Here is an 18,188-nt window from a genome sequence, read left to right as displayed (position 1 = left end):
AGAACTATTTTGGAAAAAAAAAAAAAAAAAAAAGAACGATTTTGCAAAGGAGTCTAGCTGCCTTTGGAAGCTTTCTTTAGCCTAATAAGGACTTTTACTACTGTACTTCCCTTTAAATGTCTTCCCTCCACATCACTGTCTTCTACTCCTTTGTTACTAGAAATTATGTTTACAACATGAAATTATATATTAATCATATATATAATATACTAAAATGTTTTAGAATTTAAATAACTGAATTTTTAAAAAAAGACTTTATTTATTTATTCATGAGAGACAGAGAGAGAGGCAGAGACACAGGCAGAGGGAGAAGCAGGCTCCCTGCAGGGAGCCTGATGTGGGACTCAATCCCGGGACCCTGGGGTCACGCCTTGAGCCGAAGGCAGATGCTCAACTGCTGAGCTATCCAGGCATCCCAAAAAACTATAAAATTTGATTTAGTAATGCATAAGTAACATTTTATAGTCATTTGTCTCACTTCCTTATTCATAGCCACTTGCTGAGTATCTACTAAGTACTGCTGCAAGGAATATAAACATTCATTAAAAACTCTGCCTGAAGACAGATATTTGGGTCTGTGGTGGGCAGAAAGATGCTTGCTACCACAGGCTGGGTTTGCTCCACCAGTGGCAGGAATGGGTTGACTCATACACAGCCCCTCACGAGGTCTTGCTTGTTCCCAGAGCGTGTGTACTGCTACATGGTCACTAGCTCAGGCGGGAGCTTGGGCTCAGCACCGGCTCACAGCACAGCTGCCCCACAAGGTGTTAACTGAACCTGTAACCAGCCCTTTTGCTTTTTTCCTCTTCTGTGAAGGTTTAATGATGCACAGATGTGTGCTTAGGCTATGAGCAAAACACACAAAAAAACAATGGAAAATGAAAGAAATTTAAGGTACAATAGAAGCCACTACCACTATTTAAAAAAAAAAAAAAAAGAAAAGAAAAATGGACTTAGACTCGATTTTGAAAAAGAATTGACAGTTATTCAATACAGTAAGAGCAAATGCTTATACAATGCTTGAGCCAGGCACTTCGGGTGCTTTACATATATCGACTCACTTATTTTCACCATATGAGTACTACTATTATCTCCTTTTCACTGATGAGGAAACTGAGGCACAGAAAGGATAAGTGGTGTGCCCAGGATTCCAAAGTGGGTAGGTGTCTGGACTGAGGTTCAAAGTCAGGCCATCAGACTCCGAGGTACACTCTCCTCACACTGTCAGGGGCCTGTGATAGAAGGGGTAACAAGTATGGGTCGAGTGGCCCCTCTCAGTGGCTACTGCACTTGATCCCGTGCATACAGCAGCTCATTATTCTTCACACCAATGCACTGAGGTTGGTCTGATCTCCACTTGTTGGAGAGGAGAAGTAACTAGTAGATAACTAGTACTGGCTGAGTCTGGATGAAAACAAGACTGAAGGAAGGAGGGAAGGATGGAAGGGAGGGAAGGAGGGAGGAAGGAGAGAGAGAAAAAGGAAGGAAGGAAGGAGGAAGGAGGAAGGGAGGAAGGGAGGAAGGGAGGAAGGACGGACAGACTGCAACCAATGCTGTGTTCTTTCCACAGGACCAGCATTCTGGAGGGATCCTTCCTGGACTAACATTCTGCCAAAGGGCTGGCCATACCTTACCTTGTATTCCCAGATTATAGCCTAGAGCCTCAAATTGCACCGATTTGAATCAAGGTCAATCTAGTTGTCTTCACATTCATTATTCAAGAAAAACAAAATCTAGTAATGTAAAAGGAAAATTATACACATCATCCCCATGGCCAAATTTTATAAAGTATTTTTGAAAGAAGCAAAAAAAAAAAAAATTGTGAGAAGTACTTAGAATTCCCTGCTTGGGAACCACATAATGGAATCTTTGAATGGGATTTATTGATTTATTTTATTTATTTATTTATTTATTTATTTATTTATTTATTTATTTATTTAGAATGGGTTTTAAATACCTCCCTGTACTTCATTAAACTTCTTTCTGTCACTCCTTCTCTTGAATCTGTTTCCCATATTAAATAATTCGCACCCAGGCCTTCGCATGTATGGTGCCCACCGAGAGGCAAGCAAGCCGCTGTGCAAGTCACAGAGCTCAGAAGTGAGGGAAGCAGAGCTCGGCGGAGCAGCAGCAACCACAGCCCCCCGCACCCCCCCGCACCCTCCGTCCCACCCCACCCGATCCACATACCACACACCCAGTTCAATTTCCCCTTCCAGAGGAAATGAAGCAAAACACATCAATAGATTGAACTGGTTTATTCCTAAGAATCATAAAACTACAGTTCCTCGTAAAAGGTGCAGAAAATGAGCTCGTCTTTTAGGTAAGTGAGGCTCTTAGGCAAAATATCAATATCCTCGCCTCTTGATAACTTCCCTCGACATAGGAATATTTATAGAGACAGCTCTTTACCAACCACTGAGGTTGAAAAATGACTTCAAGGTATGAAAATCTGTCCTTAGTTCCAAGATGTTTCTTCTGAGTTATCTTATTTTTTAAAGATAAAACAAACATAGAACTCTTCAATTTTAAATATGTTTCTGGATCCAAAAAAAAAAAAAAGTTTTTCATCTTAAATTGATAAATGACTATGCTCCAAAGGGCACTGTGTTTCTCCTATTGGAAAAACAAATAATGTGCATTTCATATCGATATTTTCCTTTTAAAAGGAACCTCTAAAATTATATAAAAACATGTCAAAAGTGTACAACTTCAAAGGAAAAATGAAAAATGCCCCGTGTTCCTTCTCCCTCCACCCTCTGTATATCTTTTAAAATGAGATCATTATTTTGCATCCTGTTTTGAAACCTGTTCTCTTAACTTACAAAATATATCCCGGACCACTTTTCAACACAATGGTATTTACCAGTCTCACGGGACATATGCCGGGTAAATGGGGGAATTTACTAACATGCACATGAAGTGAGGCTCTTGCCCAACCTGAATAAATCCAGGATGGAAGCATGGCCAAGGGAGATGCCGCTGAGCAGGTGAGGGAGGAACCCAAGCTTTGGAAGGACAGCAGGTTGGGATCCAGAACAGGCAGCAAGAAACCAGAGACAGGGCCTTCCCAGACTCAAGGAGGTCACAATGTCCTGGTGACCAAGAACCGAGCAAGGTGAGAACACACACCTGGGCACTTACGGGGGACCAGAGTTAGTCATTCTAGGTACTTTATGACTAATAATACATGTTTGTTTCAGGCAATAGTCTGTGAGTGAGATCCAGGGGAGGATTTTATAGAAGAAATAGAGGATTACGAAGGGTAGATAACCTGCTTAGGATCACACAGCTAGTTAGAGCAGGGATTGCAGTCAGGGCTCTTTCATTGCAAAGGTATGCAGGCTCCGCTTCAGCTACATTCAGGTTGCATTTCTCCCTCTACTGCTCTTTCCCACCGTACCCCTCATCGCCCTTGTACTTACACACGTGCTTAAATGGAAATCTATCTCCTAGGGAACTTTCACAGGCCTTGGTTCAAAAGAATCAAGGATCCATTTCTTTCATGAGCTCCATGGCTTTTTCTATTAACTAACAAACTTCATGATGTACGTTCTGTGAGTGTGTGAGTGTGTGTGAATATGTAGGTATATGCACTCACAAGTCTAATATATGTTGACACAAATACATTTGTGCACAAGTGTGTGTGTGTATATGAACATACAAAGTTACATACCTCGTGGGTTTGGACAGACACCGAACACAAATTTTTGAAGCCATCAGATCTGGGGCTAATAGATACTGAATTGTCTAAAAAAGCTAGTAAGAGGCTGGTGGCTAAAAGTTGCAGAAACAACAACAAGAGTACAAGTTCATCATCATTAAAAACATCTAAAAAGAACCATCTAATGGATAAACCTTTATTTAAGGTTTAAGCAGAAAGTCCCCCACTGTGTATTTGAATTTTACTTCATTGATGAAGACACAGTACATGACTTTAAGGAATTCAGCAGCTGTTTGAAGAGACATCTGAGAACATTTTCTCGAACATTTTTACCATAACAGATATGCCAGTATTTGTAAACATTTTGTTGGATCCTTATCCCAAAGAATTTTACTAATTATTTTGATTTATAACCATGCAACTGAGAAATGAGATTTTTCAGTCACTGGCCTCTGCCTCACCCTACAATCAGAGGACACAATTCCCAGGTCTTCTGCAGCCTCTATATCTGTTTTTATATATTTGGAGGTCGTCTTAAGCATATTCCTGCTAATTTCCTTTCTATTTTTCCCATTCTCCCATCTGCTACCCTCCTCCTCTTTGAACATATCTGGAAAGAATGATCTTATAGCAACGTACCCATGAAAGTGCTTACTTCATCCAAGTCAGGGAGCGTCTTCTTTTAAAATTATGACCATGGACCTCAAATGGGCATTAAGTACTGCCCGGCAATCTTCTTACATTTGCTCAGTAAATTCACTTCCTCAGGCACTGAAAAGACTGTACTTTCTGTCTCCTTAAAACATTCATTACTTGCCACCCCACAAATGGTTTTCACTTCACCTCATTTCATATTAACAGGAGAAAGCAGCCACAGCGTCTCTCAACGTCCCATTATGAATGTATGCACGTCGACACCAATATTCTCTGCCTTTCCCAACACATAATACAGGGAAGGAGAATCTCTGCTGCAGCCAAGGCCAACTCCTCTGTCAAAGCAGGGATCTCTGTTTATGTCCCTGTTGGATGCCCAGTCCCTAGAACAGCATCCAGTAGGAACTTAGTAAATACAGTTTGAATGGATGGATGGATGGATGGATGGATGGATGCTTATGAATAGGAAAGAGTCTATCTCCCCTAAATGAAGAGGAGGACAAGTGCAAGCACAAAGATTTTTTAAGCGTATCACTCTAAATCTGTAGCACATATCTAGATACTCATATGAAGTAAAAGATTAAAAAAAAAGAAATAAATGATAAATAACCATTTGCTTCAACGTGGATGGAACTGGAGGGTATTATGCTGAGTGAAGTAAGTCAGTCGGAGAAGGACAAACATTATATGTTCTCATTCATTTGGGGAATATAAATAATAGTGAAAGGGAAAATAAGGGAAGGGAGAAGAAATGTGTGGGAAATATCAGAAAGGGAGACAGAACGTAAAGACTGCTAACTCTGGGAAACGAACTAGGGGTGGTGGAAGGGGAGAAGGGCGGGGGGTGGGAGTGAATGGGTGACGGGCACTGGGTGTTATTCTGTATGTTAGTAAATTGAACACCAATAAAAAAAAATAATAATAATAATAAAAAAAAAAAGAAAGAAAAAAAAAAAAAAAAGAAACCGAGGCTCAAACAGATCAAATAAGTTGCCCAAGGTCAACCAGTAAGTGAAGGAGGTAGGACTCAAATCCACATCTGTCTGATGGAAAAGTCCATGCTCTTTCCACTCAACCATTCTGCCAGTTGGCCTGTGAAACCCTCCTGCAAAGCTAAGCCCAACTAGTTTCTGAGTCAGTTCTGTGGGGGAATAGAACTGCATTCCCCTTACAACCAGCAAGACCTGGAAACCTCATGCTGCCAAATGATCTCACCTTCACTCAGCCAGTCAGTCATGGATCTGATAGCCCTGGACATGAGACATGAGACATGAAAGACATGAGAAACCCTAATGGGAACTTCATATCCACTGTCCTGTCTTTGAGGATGGATCTTGCTTTCTGTGTCCCTAGCCATGACCTTTAATCATGGCAAGAAAGGTAGGACCTTCTAAGCTCACAATAGGGGCAGTTCTTGGCATTGAGGGGCCTAAATCTTATATAATTTGAAGGAGGAAAATCTATCAGGAAAGATTAAAAACATCACATATACAAAGTTTGGCATGAGAGTTAATATTCACTTGAAATATGAATGGGAAGGAGACCACACACTTGGGAGACTCGTAGCTTAAGCTTCACTTATCCCAAGATAATTCTGTCTTTGACTATGACCTAGCGCTATCTAAGAGGCAAGTACATGACAGTGTGGATTCTTTTTTTTTGAAGATTTTATTCATTTATAAGAGAGAGAGAGAGAGAGAGAGAGAGAGAGAGCATGTACATGCAGGGGGAAGGGCAGAGGGAGAAGCAGACTCCCCACTGAGCAGGGACCCCAACACAGGGCTCTATCACAGGACCCCAGGATCATGACCTGAGCTAGAGGCAGATGCTTAACCCACTGAGTCACCCAGGTGCCCTGACAGCATGGATTTGAATCCTAGGCAGACCACTTCTAGATTATAGACAGGTGATTAAAATTTCTGGAACAGGGGTGCCTGGGTGGTTCAGTGGTTGAGCATCTGCCTTTCACTCAGGGCGTGACTCCAGGGTCCTGGGATTGAGTCCCGCATCGGGCTCCCTGCATGGAGCCTGCTTCTCCCTCTGCCTGTGTTTCTGCCTCTCTCTGTGTGTGTCTCTCATGAATAAATAAATAAAATCTTTAAAAAAATAAAATAAAGTTTCTGGAGCAAATACTTTATTTGTTAAATCTTCAGTTATATAACTGGTTCATAAAAAATTATTGTCAACATGAATAATGCATACAAAATGCTGGCCATAGTGTCTGGCCTACGTTCAATAAAGTACTCATTGAGGTGTCACTGGTATTCTTAGCAACTGATACCATCTTCTTGCTTCTTGATCTGGGACTTCTTTACCTGAGGCCCCACTTTAATGTTCCTTTGATGGCTTCCTGAATGCCTGAGCACCAGGCACTTGGGATTTAACCCTGTGTCCTCACCATCATATATCACATTTTGGCATGCCTCATCAGTTTTGTCCAGAGCCTTGTTTCTAACTGTGCACTGGCAAAGTCCCCCATCTTCCTGGGCATAACCCAATAAAACTAGAAAATAGCAATGCAATGAGAAATTTTCATAATATATTCTTAAGTAAATAAAGACCCAGAATTCTTATAATTGTGGCTGGTAAGATTATTCTTACTGGGTTTTATAAAAATTGGATACCATTAGCTCTTCTCCCAGAATGTGATTTACCAGTCTATCACAGATGATGCACTTATTATGGTATCTAAGGCTACCAATTAGTTTTGTCATTTCCAACAAGTCAATTAACCTTCCTGGGCCTCAATTTACTCATAAAATGAGGAGGTTGGACTACAGTCCTTATGGTTCTTGCTAGTTCTCCCCGAAATATTAGCAGTACAATGATCTGGGATATAAATATATTATCCTCATCTCAATGTGGGATATGTGAGTTTGAATATTTATCTTTGAAGCTAATATGGGGGGAGGAGGAGTTACTTAAGGGAAAACACGACTTTCCTTTTTTTGTGAAATTTGCCTTTTTGCCTTCACTGTCATAATACTCCCACTGTGGCAGGTACTTAAGGAATATTATTTGAATTGTTCAAAATGTCTTTTCTAGTAAAGTCTTATTAAGACAATTTACAATGGTCCTGTAGATGCAATTAAGAGTGAGCTCTATGTCCCAGGATCTTGAAGCAGCCTGATGAGGAGAAATGAAGATATTTGCTCACTTGCCCCAGGTGGCTGGTAGAAGGCAAAATCTAACTTCACAAGGAGGGATGGATATTTTAGGCTGAGCATGTGTGAAAGATCATTCATGAGAAGTACAGGCAGTATTTCCAGGTATGAGAGTGCCAACAAAAGGTAACAACAAATCAGTGTCTTGGCAGGTGTCTGAGGGAGGGCAAAGGGGTTTCTGTCTACCCCATGCTGAGTTTGGGGTAGGCAGATATGGTCTGGAAATTGATATCAAGGCCTATAAAAGAGGCTTGAATGTGGAAGACTTGTAGACACATATACCCTAATCTCTCAGTAACTTCCCACTATAAAAAAGAATAAAACTCTAAGTTCTTATAATTGCCTGGTATGTCATGACCTTGGCCATCCCTCTACTGCTCCTACTACCCTCACTGGCTCACTCTGCTTCAGTTCCATTAAACTTACTATGCTCCTTGAGCACAAGAAACACACTTCCAGCCAAAGCTTTTGTACCGGGTCATGTCTTTGCCTGGAATCCTCTTGTTCTAGATTCTACTAGGTCTCATACACTCATTTCTTTCAAGTGTTGGTAAAAAAAAAGTCAGTTCCTCAGAAAAGTCTTCTCTGATAACTCTATTAAAGAAAAAAATGTTTTATTTGTTTATTTGAAAGAAGAGAGAGAGAACACGAGAAGGGAGAGAGGGAGAGTGAGAAGCAGTCTTCCTGTTGAGTAAGGAGTCCTGCTTGGGGCTCGATCCCAAGACCCTGAGTTCATGACCTGAGCTGAAGTCAGACACTTAACCAACTGAGCCACCCAGGTGCCCCTGACCACTGTATATTATAAATAACACCTTTGTTTCTGATCCTATATTATATTTTGTGCTTATTTCTATTAGATATCAGATTATGTATCCCTTTGCTACTATATCTTTTTGTCTTGTTTCCTCAATACTACATAAATTCCTCAAAAACCTGGCTTATGCTCATTACGATTCCCAGAACAATGCATGAAGCAAAGTAGAGGCATATATGTTTAGTGAATGAATGAATGAATGAATGCTTACTATAAGCATGCTGTCTTCCATACTTTTTTGTAGTAATTATAGTTTGTATCTCAACACTTAACAGATTAGCTTGAAAGAAAGGAATTTTTATGTTTTTGCTGAAAGTTGCATCTCCAGTGTCTAGAACAGTGACTGACACTTAGGAGTTGGTCCGTAAATAATCTTAAACATGATTTACTGTGAGAATCAAAAGTTCCTGTGCTGTAGCTCCAAGAAAGAAAATGAATGGCTTTTGATTATAGTAACAAGTAGCCCCAGAATCAGTTTTAAATCCAACCAAATCAATCAATGACAACTTCCTATTAGTAAGAACTGCTCTTTGGAAAGCCTAAAACCCTGTATAACATCAACAGTGTGTTACTCTGAGCAACTGCATCCTACAAGTACAGCTCTCGCTTGCTTAGCAAGCAAGGAATTCAGCTTTCAGTTTCAGATATTGAGGGGTTGCCTCCTTTCTTTGGAAGAAAAGATGGTGCCTGACCTTAACGGCAAAACACACAAAACATCCTGGACAGGGTTCTAAGCCCCCACAAATACGAACTTAGGTCAATCCCCACAACAAACAGAAGAGGGGGGTGCTGTGATTATTCCCACCTAATATATAAAGAAACTGAAGTATGGGAGATTGGGGTGCTTACCTCAAGGCAACTAATATGTATGAGAGCTAGAATTTAATTATTGAATCCAATTATTTTGGCTTCAGAGCCTGTGCTCTTAGCATCTATACTCCAAGATCTCTCCATAAACACTGAAACCCACAATTGGTACTGTTTCAGCAGTAAGATTTGTTTTGATGATGAGTCTCCTGACCTGTTCAAAGGCTTTTCAAATAATTGCATCCGAAAGCCTGGATGGTGGGGGTGAATTTCAAACAGAGAGGCCAAGGCAGGCCTCTGTGAATGGTACCAGCAATGAATAAAGGAGTTTAGCTTCCTGCTTTTAATCATCAGAGGGAGGAACAATTAGGATAACTGCCCCTGTGATTTATATATGTATCTACTGAGTATAAAGCCTGGGCCTTCCAGAAATTCATCTACTGGGACATTGAATGGCTGCCAGGTAGTAACAACTCTCTACCACTAACTTATTCAGACAAATCATCAGGGTGGAAAACACCTCAGTTCATACCTCAGCTTGAGGGTGCTTTGTGGTAGTACCTATTGCTAATGATAAAACTATGCTAGAAATCACCTTACCATCAACCAAGTCTTAGAATCCTTGAAATGTAGAGTTACTGGTCCACTAGCAAAATAACTTAGGAGAGCTGTTCTTATTTTGGGTAAATATTTTGTGGATCTTAGATCACGTTCGAAATTTATTTTTTGAGTGTAATCCATGAGATTTTTTTTTTCCTTGGCAGAGAAGAGTTCTGTCAAAAACAAGTCACTTGGTAGTCATTTAATCTCTTTGGGACTCCATGTTTTCATCGATGAAACGATTGCTTTGGAGCTTGCAAATTTCTGAAGAATTTTCCATTTTACGAAGCCTCTATAAGTGAGTCCTTAGATTATGTGATCTATAGATGTATCTTTCCCTGTTTGCCCTCTTCCTTATTTGTTTATTTATTTTAGTTCATGATTACGGCTGCGTTTTTACACAGATGCCTCTACATAGAACTAGAAGTAACAAGAAATCAGATTTTAAAAAGGAACTTTTTTTTTTTTTAGTTTTTATAGTCTGTAGAAAGGTTTTATATTAGGGGTGGCTTTTATTTATCTGTGTACATTTTATCCTATTTTTGAACATTTATCTTCTGTAGTCATAGCGAACACCATCTGGAACAGTGCCGCTATGAAGATACTGGAACTAATCCAGATTCCTTCACTTATTCCCTTGAGACTTTGAGCAAAGCATTAGCCTCTCTGATTCTCTGGTTTATCCACCAGCAAACTAAAAGTAACACCTGCAATCTGGTCTGGTTGGTATGATCATTCCAGGACATGGCATAGGTAACCCTCATTTCACCTTGTTTGTCCTATGGACTCTCAACTAAGGTAAGCTTTCTTCCTTCCTCCCTTGCCCTCTGTTTCCCATAACTAGAATGCTCTGTGTTCCTTCTGCTCTAGATCTGCTGAGAAAGGCTGGACTGTGTTTTCTGTTGATGACCATCCCGGTCAAGCCTAAAACCCCATTGAGGCTCGTGTTATGCTCTAAATCATTGCTGGATGCACCTCCTCCAAAACCCTACTCCAATATAAATCATCTTATTTATCTTTGTTTGCCTATGCTCCAATCAATCCCCTCCATTAATCTCAGATCCTTTCATAAATAATCCCCTTCCTGGATTTAAGGTCTCTTCTTTACATAGTTGCATCTTATTTTGAATTCCTTCCTTTCCCCCAAAATCACCAACTCTTCTCTGTCCCATCATTTTCCAGCAGTCTCACCTGTTACCCATAGACAAATCAGAAGCTGGCTCTGTCTGAGAACAAACATGTATATCTACTTTTTTCTCAATTTTACCCAAGGCCCAAATAAAGGCTATATTTGTTTGACTGGAATTTAATGCAGATTCATTTATGTTACAAGATTTTGTCTTATTTATGACAGGGGCTTTAGCATATTCTTTATGTTGTAGTTAGACTAGTATAGTCATTATGTCAGCATAAATATTTATGCCCCCCCTTCTTTTAAAGATACAGCACACATGCATGCGAGGAGGCAGGCAGAAGGAGAGAGAGAAAAGGAATCTTAAGTAGGCTCCACATCCAGCACAAAGTCCAACGTGGGGCTCAATCTCACAGTTGAGATCATGACCTGAGCCAAAATCAAGAGCTGGATGCTTAACCAACTGAGCCACCCAGACACCCCTGGATGCTTATTAAACAATGCTAGTGACTAAGTGTTCTGCATATAAAATGTGTTCTGCATACAAAATGTGTTGTAGAAACAGTTGATAGATATTTGACCTAACACCCTCACCTTTTCACCAAATTGTTTGCCATTGCCATCATGCTGGAATGCTGAGAAAATTGAAATTATGCAATAGGATATAGAGCCTCATGACCTGAGTTTGACTTCCACCTTTATGACTTACTAGTTGAGTAAGCTTGAGCCAAATTACTTAGCTTCTGAAAGTCTAGGTTTCTCATCTAGGATGAAAATCATAGTACCTACCTCAGAGGACCATGGTAAAGATTAAATAAGATAGTACTATAGAATACAATGCTATGTGAACACTTTAATTCACAGACTAACATTATACTGTATTTAACACTTGCCTTATATATAGGTAGTCTTCATAAAGCTAGATATTTATATTATTTATCATTATTTAATTTTTAAAAATAAAGTCAAGTAATAGCCCCAAATCACATGACTATTATGAGGCAGAGCTGTGATTAGAATCCAAGTGAATAACTCTGTATTCTAAGTGTGAGAATATATTAAGTATCTGAATATACTAAGTCCTCTTCCTTAGTTACTATTTAGACATTAATATTCTTGAGATAAAGGAAATATTACTATAAAAGATCCTAAAGAAATTCAAATGGTATAAATATTCCCTTTATTCCATTCCTAATTGGTGTAAAAAGTATGTTTCAGTTTTATAATACTTCCATAAATTATGTTTGTATTTCTTAAGCATTACAGCTTAGAAAAACTTTTCTGATCGTCCAACTATCCATCAGCTTTGGCATGCCATTGCATATAGGAAAGCAGAATGCCAGGAGAATTCAAAAAAAGAGTCTGCTTTATGACTTTCAAATAGGCTATTTAAGATGGAAATAATAACCCCCTTCCAGGCATCTCCAGCCCCTTGATCCCCATTAGACATCATGAAACGCACACACAGTCAGTACTCCTTTCCAGTTGACCCAATTTATTGACAGACCCAACACATCCACACTTCTGTCAACAGCACATGAGAACTAAGAATTTAGGTTCCAAACATCCATCTCTGTGTACATGGCTAATACCTTGTGTAGGGCTCTTGAGGAAGCTTGCATTACAGTGTCACAGATACCTGATAAATCAAGTGAGCTGAATAAATACAAAAGAAATTCTAATGCTTATTCATTCGACAAAGGACTTAGATTATCAGTTGATTTCCTTTTGTCTTTTTATTGAAGACAATTACCAATAAAAATGATTTTTTTTCAAGTCGTGCGTTATTGCATTTTTGTAAAATCTTGTCTTTTACAAAGGTTGGTAGTAGGGAGAAGGATGGTTCTTTCTTAATCCAGTAACTACTTCAGCATGATTTAATACATATTTGGGTGAAAAGTAGATATTTTCACAGCCCAGTGTTGCATATAGAGATAATGAAATCGCTCTGCCATTAAAATTTTGATTCAATTTCTCCCTGGAATGTGTTAACAGAAAACCACTTTCACGTTTATAGCTGGAAAGGAGGCAATTTATTGTTGTGAGGTTTTACGAGTATTCCAAACCAGCATAACTGTGGAGCTTCCTAAACTCCTCATTAAGAAGAGAGAGCTTATGAATTCACAACTCAGGAATTGTGTGTGTGATATCCTCAAAACTTTGCTCGAGTGGAAACTATTATCTGTATGTATACTGACCAGGTAATTAAGATTACTTTGTTTAAAAAGAAAAAAAAAAAAAAAGGAAATCTAACTGAATTACAAAAACCAAACAAACAAAAAAACAAACACCAAAAAAACCAAAACAATTGACCTCTGAAATGTTAATAAATCATAACATGATGTGTTTGTTATTGGAACTCCCTATAAATTTTGAGAAACTCTATCACAAGGATGCCTAAAATAGCAGTCCCAAATGTCAAAGTCTAGAGCTACAGGAAAGGACATTTCTCTATTCTCTTGAAATACAATGAAAATCTCCTTGAGGTATGATGAATTATCCCACTCTGGAAGAGGAGGAGAGATCAGTCTCACAGCTGCACTGCATAGCCGTTCCAAAGTAGGCCATTGATACCTATTTCATAAGAAAGGATACGTAGTATAGAAATGATCATGTTTTAATTATTGGATAGACTCATAAACTTTTTTGAAATGGAAAGTCTCATGGTGATATTCAAGTCCAGTTTTCTCATTTTTCGACAACTAAAGACATAAAGTGGCTTATCCAAGGTTAGAAAACAAAAGGGTGGCAGAGGAAGGGTAAGAATGTGTTGTTTTATTTTCTCACATTAAATAATGTCACTAGTAATGTTGCTAAATGCAACCCTTTTTGTTTATAAATATATACCATGGGCCTACATGTAGTGTTACATGTTTGTGCCATCACACACATACTGGAACAGAAGGACCCAGTATATCCAGGACCTAAACCCCCGTTCTTCTACAAAGAATGGGAGCTCAAAGTACTCAAAGATAATAAAAAAACAAATATTTCAGATTTGAATGTTACCAATTTATTTTGAAGTACATTTACCGTCTATATATTTGAAGCAAGATAGTAAATACATCCTGCAAATATAGTATTATATATGCCCTTGAGAACATAATGCATATTGCATATATAATAATACAAAAAGAAAAAAATTCCTATTCTGAATGATAGCTACATTGTGGAACAGTTTTAAAGTTAGAAGAAAAGATTTAATTGTTTAAGAAAAAAATCAAAATCATCCTCACAGGACTTTAACTTAGGTTCACATCTTTCTACTTAATACTCGAATGTCTTAATGGGACCCATGAACAGCTAGAACTAAGAAAAGTGAAAGAAATCATTATCCCCAACTTACATATGTACAATGGTGGGCAAGGAAGGAAATTCCTAGGTGAAAATAAATCTGAATGAAATGAGTATCAGTGTTTATTTTTAAGAAAGCTCCAGAAAACCTATGAATATGCTATTTTGATATTAAATGATACTGTTTATCATTTTCATTAATATTAGTCTGTTATTTCAAGTGTGCACATTCTGTTCTGTAGATTCAAACCATATACAATAAAATAAAACAACTCAGCCTATTCATGTGTTTCATATCTCCAGTAAGCAAAAGATGTGGCCAACTTAAATCTTGTTTTGAAGGTTTTCTGATTCTAACATTTAGTTTGGAGATAAGTCTTATACAAACTCAAAATGGAAAGCACTACTGCTCTGTTTCTATCAACTTTTGCAAATTAAGTATAGTTTCCCCTTCATGTGGTTATCAACATCTTACCATTTCAAAACACTTTCTAAAAATACTGGAAATAATTCAGATATACATTTTTACTGAAGTTTATGAGATAACACATTCTCTCCGTAGTATTAGTACAATATTAGCTTGGAAAATGCTGACATTGCAAAATATAAAACACAAGAAAGAAACTGTTCATACAAATCCGTACAATTTGGAATATAAGTAACAAGGGAAAGGAGAAAAAAAAATAGTTTCATACAGGTTAGAAGCTTTTAGCAGAAGGAAACACATGGTCTCATTTGGAAAAGTGAATGTTTGTGTTCCTGAAACAAAAACCAATAATACAGTAAATTTGATTCCAAAATCCAGAGAGAAAAAGCCCTCAACAAAAGAGTTTAAGGAATGACCACACACTGTCTATAAACCAGGTAAAACAAGTCCCTCCACATGGACTAGAAACACTGACACTATTCCATGTTACTGTCAGACTCGGGGGGGGGGGGAGAAAAAAGGGAAAACAAAACAAAACAAACCCCAGTCCATTAAAATAGGAGGTGCCTGTCACATTTGCCAGGTAAAACAACACACCAGTGAACAGAGAAGCCAGATCAAGGTACTGGTTTTATGACAATGCACAAGATAAAGTCAATTTTAAAGAACAGTTACCACTTCCAGGATTTAGAATTTATCTTCTTTTTTGCACTATAAACGTCTCCATCACGGAGGGCTCTAAAAGAGCATTCTGCAAACTTACTTTAACAAATCTGGCTCTCCACCATCCCTTACCCCACAAGGAGTTACGAATGTAGGTTTCTGATAACCTACATCAGAGTGACACACTTAACTGTAATTTGATGTTTGCTATTTGAAATTGCAGTCATGTCACATGTAGTAGTCTTTCTCTGGAGGACTGGATTAGTTGTGGTTGTAAATACATTTATAACATATTTGCATTTTTACTCAAGTTTAAAATTTGAAACAACACGGATACCAAAGCATAGCTATGTCACATAACATCTAGGGATGCTTTTCAAAAATTGCTCTGACAACTTTAGAGAAAAAATAACTAGCTGTATGCAAACATGCTCTCAAATGTGTTCTGAGCAGTAGGAAAATCATAATATAAATTTACACAGATTCTCAAAGAAACATTTAATTCAGGAAAAAAAATATATATTTAAAGAAAAAGATGATTGCTAAGGAGAATAAAAGAATGAGCCCCTGAGGAATGTAAACAGTAGCACTTGAAATACAACTGGCCATTTGGAATCTATGTTAAAGTATGTCATGAGCTGGGGACTCTGCCCCTTAGACTGTACCTTGAAATGTAAAAAGGTAATATTATAAATGCTTCTCCAGACAACCTTACAAAAAGCTTGCCATTCTTAGGCTCTCATCTTAAACCATAAAAAATTATAATAAATGTATAGCTATTTCCATGTGACGAATGCATTTGCATAGCAACAAACAAATAGACCTCACAACATACCCGAATAAAATTTGCTGATGCAATAAAAGGGGATATAAGATCTAAAAGAAATCTAACATCAATATGGACTAGACGCTCTCAATATCACAGACATACCAATGAGTAACCTCTAATTTCCTCGGTTTTGGTTCTCACATTTTGATTCAGTGTTTCTCACAGTTTTAATGTTCTGCTCTGAAAACATTACTGAAACTTACAGAAAAGTTTATTTTATTCATCTTTCCTACTCTGAAAGATCTGCCTGTCTTCATGTCCACCCCAGAGTAACATTTCTCTGATCTCATTTCAGGTGCCTTTCACATCCGCTGAAGAAATTTTTATTGCAAAACAGAGAATTTTTAGAAGTCACTAAAAAGCACTCCCTTACCTTCTAAACCTGCTTCAATCAGCCCAAACTGTTCCAATAATTTAACAAAAAGCACAATGACGATCAGAACTGCTATCATTTCAAGCCCTTCCAAGTTCATGGTCAGCTAGGTCATGGTCCGACCACAGCCAGTGAGAAGTGCTCCTCTGCCTGGCTTTCTTTGTAAAGCCATTAAACTACATTAAGAAGGCTACTGCCAGAGGAGAAGGGGAGGAGGAGAGAGAGAGAGAGAGGGAGAGAGAGAGAGAGAGAGAGAGGATAAGAGAGAGAGAGGATGAGGGAGAGAGAGGGAAAGAGGGAGAGAGGGAGGGAGAGAGAGAAGGGGAAGGAGCCGAGATGGAGAGGCTGAGAAGGGCGTGAATCCGAGCAATGCATCCATCCCGTCCAGGTCCAGGGTAGCAAGAGGCCAGCAGTGGCAGCCGGATTAAGCGGGCCCGTCGGAATTATCGGCTTCCAGGTCCTCACTCTTGCACAGAGAGCCAGCCCCGCAAGGAGGAAGGCGCAGATCCCCCGAAGACCCGAGGTCGCCAGGACAGTCCGAGGAGCAGTGATGAGGGATTGATGCTCGGCGGCTCCTGGACCAGCGCCCGCCGCCGGCTTAGTTGGGCTGCTCGGTTGCCTTGGCAACGGAAACTAAGCCAGGGCAGGACTCCCGCTGCAGACCCCGAGGAGAGGAGCATCTCGAAGCCCAGAGGCGAGGGACAGCTTGGGTTCGGCTGCTTCCCAAGCCTGCTTACTGGTCACCCAAAGCCAGCGTGTGTTTTGCCCCGACTAGGTGAGCGCGCAGAGGAGCCAGGCTTCCCGGGGCCCTTCAGGATTTACTTTCTTCTCAATGAGTTGCCCTCTCCGAGGGCTGGGTCTGAGTCATCGTGAACTAATATTCTCCGTTGAGTAATATCTGCCACACTGCTGCAAAGCAGGCGTAGGACAAGCTAATAAATATTCTGAGTATTTGTAAATGTTAGGGTTTAGCAGGTACCTTATGCATCAGCTCACTGCCGTTCGATAGATGCCAAAATAAATGTTCTTTTCAATGTGTACCTCCAATGCTTGTGTGTGTGTGTGTGTGTGTGTGTTAACTGAGGTAGGTAGATTCTGAGCCAGTAAAAGTTTGAGAACAGCAACAAAAAAATCCAAAACAGAACTTTGGAGTTTCTGTCTCTATTCGACACAATCACTGCATTCACTCCTCCCCCTCTTACTTCCCAAATACTTCAGGCCTACATTAAAATACAGAATTTGGGAAAAACAAACAAACAAGCAAGAATTAGAAAGCATCTCAAAAAGCCAATCCAAGTCTCTTGTTTCATAGATGAACAAACTGAGGGCCAAGAAAAAAATCCTGAGAGATCCAACAAAGGCAGAGCAAGGTAGATGGGGTCAGGCATCCCTAACTCCTAGCTGGCTTTTGAGGCAATGTGGTGTAACAGTGCAGAGAATGGACTCCAGAGGCAGACTCCCTGGATTCAGGTATAGGACCCCTTACTAGCTGTGTGACCTTGGCTAAGTTACTTAACGTCTCTGTGCCTTAATGTGCTCATCTGATGATGATAATAGCACTTTTCTCATTGTACTGTTGAGAGAATTAGCGAGTCATGCTTTTAGAACAGAGTGAGTGTCGAATCACTCCTAGCTTTTCTTTCTTTCACAAGTGTCTCCATGCTCCATTCAAAGTAGTCACCCTAGGATGGAGCCCTCACCCTATCATTCCCTTACTCAAAAGCCTTCCATGGCTCTTTATTTGCCTACTGAATAAAGTTCAAGCTC

General features: G+C 39.3%; 1 protein-coding gene across 4 annotated transcripts in view; it reads right to left on the bottom strand.

Annotated features, from left to right (window-relative positions):
- KCNIP4 (potassium voltage-gated channel interacting protein 4) overlaps positions 1 to 18,188 on the bottom strand; it is a 1,119,488-nt gene that overhangs the window by 505,011 nt on the left and 596,289 nt on the right. Inside the window, exon 1 of one of the 4 annotated variants that reach the window (XM_072809159.1) lies at positions 16,422 to 17,228. The exons of the other annotated variants lie outside the window; for them this stretch is intronic. Within the exon in view, the coding sequence (XP_072665260.1) occupies positions 16,422 to 16,521 (100 nt within the window). The 5' untranslated portion in view covers positions 16,522 to 17,228. Of the gene's footprint in view, positions 1 to 16,421; positions 17,229 to 18,188 lie in introns of those variants that run through there. 4 annotated transcript variants of the gene reach the window in all.

This window comes from Canis lupus, chromosome 2, assembly GCF_048164855.1.
Source record: "Canis lupus baileyi chromosome 2, mCanLup2.hap1, whole genome shotgun sequence".
NCBI lineage: Eukaryota > Metazoa > Chordata > Mammalia > Carnivora > Canidae > Canis > Canis lupus.
Note: the sequence above shows the minus strand (reverse complement) of the source record. Positions and strands in the feature narration are given on the sequence as shown.